We start from the raw sequence: 12,954 nt of genomic DNA on the forward strand, positions 1-12,954 counted from the left end.
ATTTATCAGATGCTGAGGAGATCGTTCGCTTTTCTTCCGGGGAGGTAAATGATGCGAGTGATCTCTGGGCGTTGTCTGATAACTAACTTAGCGTAGACAGGGATTTCCCGTAAGGCCCGTAGCCAGGATGTTGAGCGGGGTGGTTCGTTTCTCCATTTCTGCGGACCAAATTTCCGATATACCCCTCCCCTCGCCTTATTACATTAGGCAATCAATCTTGTATTTAAAATGTTTTTAATAGGGTACTTTTTAACATATAGCAGTAATAATAAAGATAATTATTATAAAAAGATTTTTATAGTTATTTTAAAGGCATATTGATGTGCACGGTATATCTCCAGCCAAACGTTATATATTTTTGTTTGCTCTGAGCGGATATTCAAGCCGGGTGGGTGGGTTCGTCCGAACCCCTCCCCCCCCTGGCAACGGGCCTGACCGTGGAAGGAAATTCCTGTTCATGCATCATATCACGCACTCAGTATATCTGTCACGCTCTCATTGTCACGCCATTTTATCAAGCCTCTTTGGCTATGTTGGTCCAGCGTTGAGGAATACGATAGCAAAGTAAGCTGGGTCTCCGAGAAAAAAATATATAAAAAAGTAGTAGCACATATAAATTCATGGTCATGTAGGTTGTTACTTGGTTCGACCATCACTAGAAGCACCAACTATATAAACAAGCCATGGACCAATCTTTCGCTCTGATAACACGTCTCCAATTCGTTCTCAAGAGGGTGTGGTTTCACCAGACCCTGCACTTTTTGGCAGGGTTCATCGGGGTGTCAAGAGGACAATCGTAGGCTTCCGCAAACTGCTCCGAGTTTGATACCGCGGCGTGTACCCTGATTGGAAGAGGTGTAATCAAAAGTATGATCACTCTAATGCATCCCCATAATGTTTTGGGTTGCGATATCATTGTATGCCTTTAATCATGCACATGATTTTTAAAGCCTAGATCTCAATTGAAAGCGAGATTATTTAAAATGCTACGTCAAATGGACAGGATCAAAATAGGCTTGCATTCGTAGCAAAAATATCTTACAAACGCGCCAAAGCCTATGGTACGCGTGTTTCGTTTTCTATTTTTTTTATTTATAAAGGATTTTTTTCGACCCTTACCTGATTCTGTCCGGACTGTGAGAGTCTGTCAGCAGAGGGTGGTGCATACTATTCTTGGTCGACGATGAGCACCAGAGCTACAAACAGGAATGAAGATTAAACTAAGTGACCGTAGGGACCCACAAATGATGATAAAACTAAGTCACCGTAGGAACCCAGAAATGGAGATATAAGTAAGTGACCGTAGGAACCCAGAAATGAAGATAAAACTGAGTGATCTTAGGAACCCAAAAATGAAGATATAAGTTAGTGACCGTAGGAGCCCAGAAATAATGATATAAATAAGTGACCGTAGGAACCCAGAAATGAAAAAAATGATTAAGTGACCGTAGGAACCCAGAAATGAAGATATAACTAAGTGACCGTAGGACCAGAAATGAAGATATAACTAAGTGACCGTAGCTTGGCATAAATCAGCGCAGAACAAACCTGAGCAAATCCGAGGAAGAAGAGTTGATCACGTGATAACTCAAGTCCAGGGAGACGCGGTTGTTTTTCGTTTTCTTTATCCCATTGTCGGTGTGCCTGAAAGAGTTAAATGTCAGATAAGCGAGGGAGCAACTGCCTCCCTGTTATCCTGCTGCGGCCCTCATCGATCAAGGGGGTGGTGAGTGAGTGACCCTGGACGTAGATAGGGAGTGCGCAGGATTTCTGATTCTCCATTACCTGGAAAGCCAGCCGCAATCCTCCGTTATCTGCTATGTTTTCATCGAGGGTCTGCTTCCCATCAACCTGAGAGTAGTATAGCGGGTTAGAAAGAACAGCAAATATATGCGGGCACTATACGCTCCCGCCAAATATCAAATCACACAAAGCACTCATTTTAATCGGCAAATCGGAGAATAACTGAAATACTTTCAATCCAATATGATTAATTTCCTTGCCTTCCTGTTTACTTTTTAGATTCAAACAATAGACAAGGATTTGATCATGATGGTGATTGGCGTCATTGTGATGAAAGGCTGTTAAACGTAGTGTAATACCTTCACGTCAGCCACCGTGAAATTGCTATACTGTTCCACCATACAGGATACATGCTCCTCGAACGCTTCCACGGATTGGTTTTTCCACCATGATTCTAGATTTCCATTCTTGTCGAAAAGTCGACCTGAAAATAGCAGTAAAATGTATAACTCGTGATACAGTAACCAGCTAACAAGCCATGCTCACATCTACCTTTGCTGTCGAACCCGTGTGTGAGTTCGTGGCCCATCACCATGCCAACGGCACCATAATTCATCGCTCTATTAAAAAAATGGCTCAGAATCACAGATTGGCCAAAATATCGAATGCCATTCATTTATCACTTACTGTGGAAATTCGGGATCGAAGAATGGCCTTTGCAAGATACCCGAAGGGAACGCTGCAATAGAACAAGGTTGCTCAAATAACTCGTACGGTCACCCCAGTTTGTTATCATCACCCTAGTTTATCAATAAATCTAAGTTTGTTATCATTATCTATTACGTACCGATATAGTTGTTCGGAAGACTGTAATAGGCGTTGACGTCAACTGGAGTCATGTGCCATCTGGGAATCAAATGATAGGGGTATGAATTGCAACTGTTTTGGATACCCTGTGGTGCCCGTTTGCACGTGGGATGGGAGGAAAAGGGAGAATACTATGGAAGGCATTTCAAGGGGTAGAGGGAATATAGGGCCTTGGGCTTTTAAAACTAGAAACTTGATTTGCAATGTTAGACGCGGTTGTAGGTAACGTCATGCTTGAAGGCTTTGCATACGCTTGAAGGCTTTGCGTACTTTGTGGTTACTTTCAAAGAGCCCGGCCTTTTTGCGGCAGACAAAAAGCAAGTGCTTGGCCTTCGGGCATGTAGAAAGACGCAAAAAGAATGTTAGGACCAGGTAGCACTCACTCTTTTCTGTCGACTGCCTTTCCCCGTTTTTCCATCGTCTGCTGATGAACGAATCTTCTGGCGTTCAGGTGGTTTTCAAAAGACATCTCAGGGGTGATCACAAGCTAGTTAGGAATTAAAATTTATTTGAGGAATGACTAGTCATACAAAAGAGAGATAAGGCAGCCAACTCTGGCATGTTTAAGAATAAAGGGGAGGACGGAGGGAATAACCCCGCTACCGGAGGTCTTCTCTCGCGCACGACGCTTTCGGTGCTATGGAGAAATGGACAGATGCAAAGCAGGGTTGAAAGACATGAATTAAATTGTGGGTGAAACAGTGGGGGAAGAAACTGTCGCCCAAGTTCATATGCGACATTAGACAAGAGGACTAGATATTAAATGGAAAAGATATATAGGAAATTTAGGGTCTCCTGCTATGTCCAGCAAAGTGTGTGTTTGAATGATGAAAACTCACGTTTGCGTAACAGGCGGGTAATGGGTGTGTGTTTGAGCATTGAATGCTGAATACTCACGTTTGCGTAACAGGCGTGTAATGGGTGTGTGTTTGAGCATTGAATGCTGAATACTTGTGTTTGCGTAACAGGCATGTAATGGGTGTGTGTTTGAATGGTGAATACTCACGTTTGCGTAACAGGCGGGTAATGGGTGTGTGTTTGAGCATTGAATGCTGAATACTCAAGTTTGCGTAACAGGCGTGTAATGGGTGTGTGTTTGAGCATTGAATGCTGAATACTCGTGTTTGCGTAACAGGCATGTAATGGGTGTGTGTTTGAATGGTGAATACTCACGTTTGCGTAACAGGCGGGTAATGTGTGTGTGTTTGAGCATTGAATGCTAAATACTCACGTTTGTGTAACATGCGTGTAATGGGTGTGTGTTTCAGCATTGAATGCTGAATACTCACGTTTGCGTAACAGTCGTGTAATGGGTGTGTGTTTGAGCATTGAATGCTGAATACTCACGTTTGCGTAACAGGCGTGTAATGGGCGTGTGTTTGAGCATTGAATGCTGAATACTCGTGTTTGCGTAACAGGCATGTAATGGGTGTGTGTTTGAATGGTGAATACTCACGTTTGCGTAACAGGCGGGTAATGTGTGTGTGTTTGAGCATTGAATGCTGAATACTCACGTTTGTGTAACATGCGTGTAATGGGTGTGTGTTTCAGCATTGAATGCTGAATACTCACGTTTGTGTAACCGGCGTGTAATGGGTGTGTGTTTCAGCATTGAATGGCGAATACTCACGTTTGTGTAACAGGCGTGTAATGGGTGTGTGTTTGAGCATTAAATGCTGAATACTCACGTTTGCGTAACAGGCGTGTAATGGGTGTGTGTTTCAGCATTGAATGGTGAATACTCACGTTTGCGTAACAGGCGTGTAATGGGTGTGTGTTTGAGCATTAAATGGTGAATACTCACGTTTGCGTAACAGGCGTGTAATGGGTGTGTGTTTGAGCATTGAATGCTTAATACTCGCGTTTGCGTAACAGGCGTGTAATGGGTGTGTGTTTCAGCATTGAATGGTGAATACTCACGTTTGCGTAACAGGCGTGTAATGGGTGTGTGTTTGAGCATTAAATGGTGAATACTCACGTTTGCGTAACAGGCGTGTAATGGGTGTGTGTTTGAGCATTGAATGCTGAATACTCACGTTTGTGTAAACGGCGTGTAATGGGTGTGTGTTTGAGCATTGAATGCTGAATACTCACGTTTGCGTAACAGGCGTGTAATGGGTGTGTGTTTGAGCATTGAATGCTGAATACTCACGTTTGTGTAACAGGCGTGTAATGTGTGTGTGTTTGAGCATTGAATGCTGAATACTCACGTTTGCGTAACAGGCGTGTAATGGGTGTGTGTTTGAGCATTGAATGCTGAATACTCACGTTTGTGTAAACGGCGTGTAATGGGTGTGTGTTTGAGCATTGAATGCTGAATACTCACGTTTGCGTAACAGGCGTGTAATGGGTGTGTGTTTCAGCATTGAATGCTGAATACTCACGTTTGTGTAACAGGCGTGTAATGGGTGTGTGTTTGAGCATTGAATGCTGAATACTCACGTTTGTGTAACAGGCGTGTAATGGGTGTGTGTTTGAGCATTGAATGCTGAATACTCACGTTTGTGTAACAGGCGTGTAATGTGTGTGTGTTTGAGCATTGAATGCTGAATACTCATGTTTGTGTAACAGGCGTGTAATGTGTGTGTGTTTGAGCATTGAATGCTGAATACTCACGTTTGTGTAACAGGCGTGTAATAGGTGTGTGTTTCAGCATTGAATGCTGAATACTCACGTTTGTGTAACAGGCGTGTAATGTGTGTGTGTTTGAGCATTGAATGCTGAATACTCACGTTTGTGTAACAGGCGTGTAATGGGTGTGTGTTTCAGCATTGAATGCTGAATACTCACGTTAGTGTAACAGGCGTGTAATGGGTGTGTGTTTGAGCATTGAATGCTGAATACTCACGTTTGTGTAACCGGCGTGTAATGGGTGTGTGTTTGAGCATTGGATGCTGAATACTCACGTTTGCGTAACAGGCGTGTAATGGGTGTGTGTTTCAGCATTGAATGGTGAATACTAACGTTTGCGTAACAGGCGTGTAATGGGTGTGTGTTTCAGCATTGAATGGTGAATACTCACGTTTGCGTAACAGGCGTGTAATGGGTGTGTGTTTGAGCATTGAAGGGGGAATACTCACGTTTGTGTAACCGGCGTGTAATGGGTGTGTGTTTGAGCATTGAATGCTGAATACATACGTTTGCGTAACAGGCGTGTAATGGGTGTGTGATTGAGCATTGAATGCTGAATACTCACGTTTGTGTAACAGGCGTGTAATGGGTGTGTGTTTGAGCATTGAATGCTGAATACTCACGTTTGCGTAACAGGCGTGTAATGGGTGTGTGATTGAGCATTGAATGCTGAATACTCACGTTTGTGTAACAGGCGTGTAATGGGTGTGTGTTTGAGCATTGAATGCTGAATACTCACGTTTGCGTAACAGGCGTGTAATAGTTGTGTGTTTCAGCATTGAATGCTGAATACTCACGTTTGTGTAACAGGCGGGTAATGGATGTGTGTTTGAGCATTGAATGCTGAATACTCACGTTTGCGTAACAGGCGTGTAATGGGTGTGTGTTTGAGCACTGAATGCTGAATACTTACGTTTACGTAATAGGCGTTCAACTGCGCAACGTCCATGATCCAATCGGGATATCCAATCAAATCGAGCACTGACTCCATCTGAGGAAACAATATAGTGGTACATGAGCATGGTCCAGCGAAATACACAGGTACAGTTTGAGTTCAGACGCAACATCACAATCTCATTTTCTTTATCTAATCTGCCATGCTATTTTACTGATGTTTCAGGCCAAGCCCGTTGCTAGGATTTTGACCTGACCATCGAATACTGTAAAGCGCTCCCCATCCTCTCCTCTTCGCCCCCCCCCCCCCCTCTTCCGTGGCTATACGGGCCTAAAGGCGGAATACTCTGCGGTTCCCACCTTCTCCCCTCTCCCCTCCTCCCTTCCCTGGCTACGAGCCTAAAGGTGGTACATTTTGCGGATCCCACCTTCTCCCCTCTCCCCTCCTCCCTTCCCTAGCTACGAGCCTAAAGGTGGTACATTTTGCGGTTCCCACCTTCTCCCCACCTCCCTTCCCTGGCTACGAGCCTAAAGGTGGTACATTTTGCGGTTCCCACCTTCTCCCCTCCTCCCTTCCCTGGCTACGAGCCTAAAGGTGGTACATTTTGCGGTTCCCACCTTCTCCCCTCTCCCCTCTTCTCTTCTCTGGCTACGGGCCTAAAGGTGGTACATTTTGCGGTTCCCACCTTCTCCCCTCCTCCCTCCTCCCTTCCCTGGCTACGGGCCTAAAGGTGGTACATTTTGCGGATCCCACCTTCTCCCCTCTCCCCTCCTCCCTTCCCTAGCTACGAGCCTAAAGGTGGTACATTTTGCGGATCCCACCTTCTCCCCTCTCCCCTCCTCCTCCCTTCCCTGGCTACGAGCCTAAAGGTGGTACATTTTGCGGTTCCCACCTTCTCCCCTCTCCCCTCCTCCCTTCCCTGGCTACGAGCCAAAAGATGGTAAATTTTGCGGTTCCCACCTTCTCCCCTCTCCCCTCCTCCCTTCCCTGGCTACGGGCCTAAAGGTGGTACATTTTGCGGTTCCCACCTTCTCCTGCGCCTTCGTCTTGGTTTCCTCGTCCATCCACGTGACTGTGGGTAGGTTCGAGATGAACGCTTCTTTGATGCTTTGAATGACTTGTTTCGCCTGCAGTGAACATGAGCAACGGATCACACAAACCGACAACCTGTAGCTGTCTCGTGGCCAATTGTGGATTGTGCTGTCAATTGGCTTATGTGTAATCAGCAATGTGTTGTCATCTAAAACCAACCAACCGTATTAACCAATCAATTACTTAGAAGGTCTGATTACCTTTTCCTTAACGTCTTTGCCGTCATGTTGCTTGACGTACAGGTGGCCAGTGGCATAGCCTAGGACGGTATCAGTCTTCGTTACACAGCTCTTCCATGTGGGAGCTCCACTCTCCACCCCCATCTCCACGCGCATCAGGTCTAGCGCAGCTTCGCGGTAAGGCTTAGATAACTCGGTGGTCAGCGGTTTGATCAAGTGCCATACCATGTAGTTTGCTAAGATCCTATCAAATACAAATGTCGCCATGGCAAAAAGTTCAGTTTATAAGGCCCATGTAAACAGTGCCAACATCGCTGGCCAAAACAGTCAACATTGCTCTGGCTTTGCAATATTGGCGCTGTTTGCAAACCATGCTGGGAGGCGCTGTGGGTAATTCGCCAACATTTCCTTTGTATTGCCGCCTACCAAGCTAAGTGGTGCAAGTATTGTTGGCCACATGACGCTGTTTGAACGGGACTTTAAGCGAGCGCAAATGCATGGCGTTTGCTATATAATGTGAAGGTAAAAACATTCGCGATTGTCTTTTTTCACAATCGCAAAAGCAATTTCACAGCAAAGTAAACAACGACTATTTTGTTCATTATCAGAGCAGTGGCGGATTCAGGGGTGGTGACGGGGGTGACCCTTTCGGGAAAAAAAAGCTTTTAAACATAAAAATATGAATCGTTGCAAATTGTTATAGCCGAATTGGATGTATCGCGATGCTACTGGTCGAAAACCAGGTAATGTTCGTGACAGAAAGCCAGGCCACTGCTAGGCGAAACAAGGCATGCATTTTAAATCAGAATGTTCTGACCGGCGGAACAGAAAAGCACTTTTCAACAACATTTTTAACCCTAAAAGATAGCACATTGGGTGTGGTCGAAGCAATTTCTAATCCTAAGCTCTGAAATCACTGTGAGACCGATGAGACCCTCTAATGGATAGCAAAAGCGTAAGAAGTTATAGCAGTTGGTTGAATTGAATGCCCTAAAAGATAGGACGATCACGCTATCGTCTACTTTTATGGAGAGACCTCCCCTCTACCACTTCCTAGGCGGAGCGCAACCGGAAAATTCATGCTATCACATAGTAAAGTGGATTAGCAAACTGAGGCTGCGAGTAACTTGTCAACATGCCCCACTAGCAAAGCTTTAGCAACAGCGATACAAGAATCCTTGGCAAAAAATGAGATTTTAACCAACTGCTGCGGGCATAGGCATATGAGCTCATAAATGAGCTCTTAGGAGGTTATGTGGGAATAGCTAAGTAAGCACCAGACGCCGATTATTAAGGATGCTACCTTCATTCACTAAATATAGTCGTTTGCCACGCCTACAATATAGCACGCAATATGTTGGGTTCTTACAATGAGCTTTTCAAGTTTTTTTAACAACTCGCCGGCAGAACTCCTTTAAAATTGTGTTGTGATTGATGCACTTGCACCCGAAAATAGAAAGCGCAAATTGGAAGATTTTTGCAAAATTTGCTGGGTTGCACGATAGGATACGTAATAGTGTCGACCGACAGAATGGAGGGGTCTGTAGGCGTTTTATTGCAGCGCAACCATGGCGGATGGCGTTAATCTTCTTTTTTAAGTGTTCCTCGGTAAAGTCCGTAGTAAGAGGAGCTGTTATGCTTTTGGTTCTCTACTAATTCAAAACTTCAATAAGTAACGTGATTTTCACAAACAGGGAAAATAAATGTATTCTCGAAATTTTGTAGAAAATTTTGTAACATGATATATATATTCCTTAAAATCTGAAAAAAAATCGAGACAGCCTGTCAAAAAGTCACCCCCTTTTATAAATCCTAGATCCGCCACTTAAGAGATCACTGGCCAAGATTGTTATTGATTGCCTTTATTGACTCCTTGAGAGGTTTTGAAATGTGTTGATGCTACATCGTAATGGTTGTCACTAAGACGCAAGCGCAACACAAGTGATAATCGGTCAAACGCAAGCGCAACACAAGTAAGAATAAGTCAAACACAAGCGCAATACAAGTGAGAATCAGTCAAACGCAAGCGCAACACAAGTAAGAATCAGCCAAACACAAGCGCAACACAAGTAAGAATCAGCCAAACACAAGCGCAACACAAGTAAGAATCAGTCAAACACAAGCGTAACACAAGTGAGAATCACTCAAACGCAAGCGCAATACAAGTGAGAATCAGTCAAACACGCGCAATACAAGTGAGAATCAGTCAAACACGCGCAATACAAGTGAGAATCAGTCAACACAAGCGTAACACAAGTGAGAATCAGTCAAAAGCAAGCGCAAGAAAATCAAGCAATTGCGTTCCCTTGTCCTTGTTCTTGCGTTTAAGTGACAATCGATCCTTATAGCACTTTATTGCATATTTCGTGCTGATCGCGACCTCACCTTCTGTCTGTTCTGATGACTAAGTCAGACATGCTCTTGAGGAAGGTAGGCGTATATACTACAACTGGCTCGTCATGGCCGACGGGTGTGCTAAACAAGTTGTTCATGTAATCCATCCATGGAATCTAAAACAACAAAACAAAACAATATGCCAGCTACTAGGTGATCTTGGATACAACTCTTAGTCAGTTTTTAAGAGCCGAATATCTTCTATACGTCTTTCTGCCTGGACATATGAGGTATTGGTTATGGGAGCTTTTGATCTAATCACTCTTTTTTCCGCGTTTTTTGCCTACGTCTTTATGAGGTAGAAACAATGGTAATGTCAATCATGATTCCCCTCCCCCAATACATTAGCAAAAGGAGATACATATAGCAGCGACATTGAAAAGTGCGATCTTTCTTCACACCGATGCGCACTCGTATTCGGTTTTGGCGGGAAATTCTTGTGTATGTTGACGACACTAAAGACCTCTGTTAAGAGAAAGCGCGTCGCGTGCGTACCTATATAGGCGGAAAAATGCTCTTGACTGATGCGCGCGTTACCGTGGCCACCAAAACAAAAAGTCAACAAACTACGATATGCGTAGTACAAAAATTAAATTTGATTGGCATGAACGTCTAAAGCATTTTATTGCCTGGTTGGTCTGTGAAGTTCTTGTCAATCACAAGAATGTTTCTTGCATCCTTATTGGGTGACCTCTAAGACTCTCAAAGGTGGTCTGGTAGCGCGAAACGCACGGTTAAAACTTCTGAATAATGGCACTTACCGCTGGAGCCAGCTGTTGCAGATCTTCAACAGTCATTTTGTGGTAGATCTTGTCCGAGTGACGGAGACGTTCCTTTGGCTCGTAAATCTCTGCCAGCTTCTTCTCGAACTGAAAGATTTCATCCATAAGAATGCCCGTCGTGGAGTCGGCTGTGGCTGTCGTGGTGGTGTTACTAGAGGCGGCGGTGGAATTGGTTGTGTTGGTGTGCACTGTTATGTTCGGGTGCTCACCTCCATTGAGAAGAGTAGCGATTTTAACCATGAACTCTTTATACTTTTTTACCACCTAGTTAAAATGATACAGTAAATATAGATTACTTTATACATGTCAGCATAAAACAACGGGCGCCTTCCAGTGTCATCAAATAGGAAAGAACTACAACACAAAAATGCAACCACAGTTACCGATTCAAAATTTCCTAGTCTGAGAATCGCGAAAGTCAGGATAGTGACACCACCCGATAAGATATTCATAGCGTTAAATATATAAGTTATTGGGATACTTTCTCCGCACAAATAAATGGCTAAGTTCATATAATGTTTGCATGCTATTTTAAACACCTCACCTTGTCAGACTCGTTTCTAGTGTAGTATTCCCTGTCAGACAGAGTTATCCCTGCTTGCTGAATCTGTAAGATATGAAACTGAGTCAAATTTGAAATTTGCTTGCTGAATCTGAGACATAAAATATGACACTTGAAACTATTTGATTGGAATTAAAATTAAAAGTGTCATGAAATTCCACAAAAGAACAAGAGAAATGGGCCCAAAATAAAGTATAAATGCCTCTTGGAAATCTCCTCTACACGCTAACGATGTATAGGATTTTTTTCTACAAGAAAATTATGTTTGTATCTGTGTATTGCATTGATAGCCTCAGTTAAACTATCCTATCGCCCGTGGCTCAATGCATGCGCATGGGGCTACTTTTGATATTAATTGACTTGAGGAAACAGCTATGCTCTCTGAATCCTATTGAATACCTGTTGTGCATATGAGGATCGAAATGGAAAACCAAAAAAGGGTCGCAAAATATGCCCATTCAGTCCTCCTTCGGGATCCATCGGTTTTCCTATTAATTATGATTTATGTACATACCTGGATGATGTTTTGCGAGGAATTTTTATCATCGGCAGCTACAAACATGTAGAAAAGTGGAGTGCTCTTCAGTTTATGCATTAAGCTGAGCGCCTGCTCAAAGTTCCAGGTCTCCGCAGTCCACGTATGGCCCCCAGTGACGCTCCAAGACCCAACGTCCGAGATCAACTTTTTCAATGGCGCTGCATCACGCTCCTCAATGATGCTTTTGTTCGTGCAAGACGAATAATAGTCTCTAACTTTACGGAAAATATCTCCGTTGCTTGCGAAGTCGTCCCTATCGAAAATTTTCTTTAGTGTTCGTAGGTTTTGCTCAGCGACTTGGTGAAATGCGCTCCATTTGGAATTCCCAGCAGGGACTACGGAATCCTTGAGCCATTTTCCGCAAGCATACTGATAGAAATCGCGGCACGGGTTGACCGTCTCGTCCATTTTATTCAAAATGCTAAAAGCAGCAGAAATGCAACCCTTTGTCTCGCATATGGGGTTCTGATAACTTCTATAGGGCACGCTGGTAATCGTATTACTGTGAGCTATCAGTAAAGATGCTAAACAAATTGTAATTAATGTGGAAACAATTAACGCAACAACCAACACACGATCTGTAAAGCCAAAACGCGTCTTGTGGCGTCTTCTAGACGAAGCATAGTCTCGCTCGAGCTGTGCAAGCCATTCCTCGTCGCTTTCGTCGCTAGCTGTGTGCGCGACTTTCTTCAAATCATCGAGATGGGTCTCATGCTCGCTTGTGTCAAATGTCCGTAATTTCGTCCATCGGACGTCCGTCGACCAGGTTGCCATAGTTCGACGAATATATCGAACTATGGTCTGTCCGTAAAGCGATATTGACTCAATTTTCGCAGTTTGGACTCACAACAATAACGAAACTGCGCAAACAATGCAGTGTAATGATTTGACTTCTTGATCAAGAAATCCACAAGAGCCAAGAAGTATTTTTTTTAAACAGGACTTTAATTCACTGAAAAGCCAGCCTTCTTGAAGTTATACCATTGGAACTGCTGAAGTTGCAGCCTTTTGCGTTCCATTTATTGGTTTGTTCATTAATTTTGCAAAATTATCCGCTTCTGTGAATGGAAATAGAGTTTACCCGCATATAGCTGGTGACGTTTTTCAGTCACCTGTATTTTTACTGGTAGCTGCGCTTTTTTGGAAAGTACGAGGACGTAGTAAAGGGACAAATGGAATTGTAATATATGTGTTTTTTCAATAGTTGGGCTATTTTGCACTTTATTTCAGCTTTTTTCTTACTTTTTTTCTCAGATTTTTTTTCAAAAAGT

At 43.6% G+C, this 12,954-nt stretch overlaps 1 protein-coding gene across 1 annotated transcript; it reads right to left on the reverse strand.

The window, feature by feature from the left end:
- Positions 1-355: 355 nt before the first annotated feature.
- LOC5513281 (endothelin-converting enzyme 1) lies at positions 356-12,749 on the reverse strand. The gene is made up of 16 exons (XM_032382711.2): positions 11,660-12,749; positions 11,128-11,190; positions 10,563-10,847; positions 9,793-9,917; positions 7,429-7,651; positions 7,165-7,263; positions 6,155-6,232; positions 2,994-3,097; positions 2,591-2,649; positions 2,431-2,482; positions 2,296-2,363; positions 2,103-2,227; positions 1,786-1,851; positions 1,549-1,644; positions 1,120-1,196; positions 356-842 (listed from the first exon to the last, which is right to left on the reverse strand). Exons 1-16 carry the CDS (start codon positions 12,455-12,457, stop codon positions 743-745), a joined length of 2,418 nt encoding a protein of 805 aa, XP_032238602.2. The 5' UTR covers positions 12,458-12,749; the 3' UTR covers positions 356-742.
- Between the last annotated feature and the right edge of the window lie 205 nt (positions 12,750-12,954).

The sequence above is a fragment of the Nematostella vectensis genome, chromosome 3 (genome assembly GCF_932526225.1).
Source record: "Nematostella vectensis chromosome 3, jaNemVect1.1, whole genome shotgun sequence".
In the NCBI taxonomy this organism is placed as follows: Eukaryota; Metazoa; Cnidaria; class Anthozoa; order Actiniaria; family Edwardsiidae; genus Nematostella; species Nematostella vectensis.

Excerpts from the sequence above, each read along its gene's own strand:
- LOC5513281 (XM_032382711.2), bottom strand. The coding sequence starts at position 12,457 with ATGGCAACCTGGTCGACGGACGTCCGATGGACGAAATTACGGACATTT. Across the intron at positions 2,650-2,993 it reads AAGGCAGTCGACAGAAAAGA|ATGGCACATGACTCCAGTTG; the intron begins GTGAGTGCTACC and ends TTTGATTCCCAG. Across the intron at positions 2,228-2,295 it reads ACACGGGTTCGACAGCAAAG|GTCGACTTTTCGACAAGAAT; the intron begins GTAGATGTGAGC and ends TGCTATTTTCAG.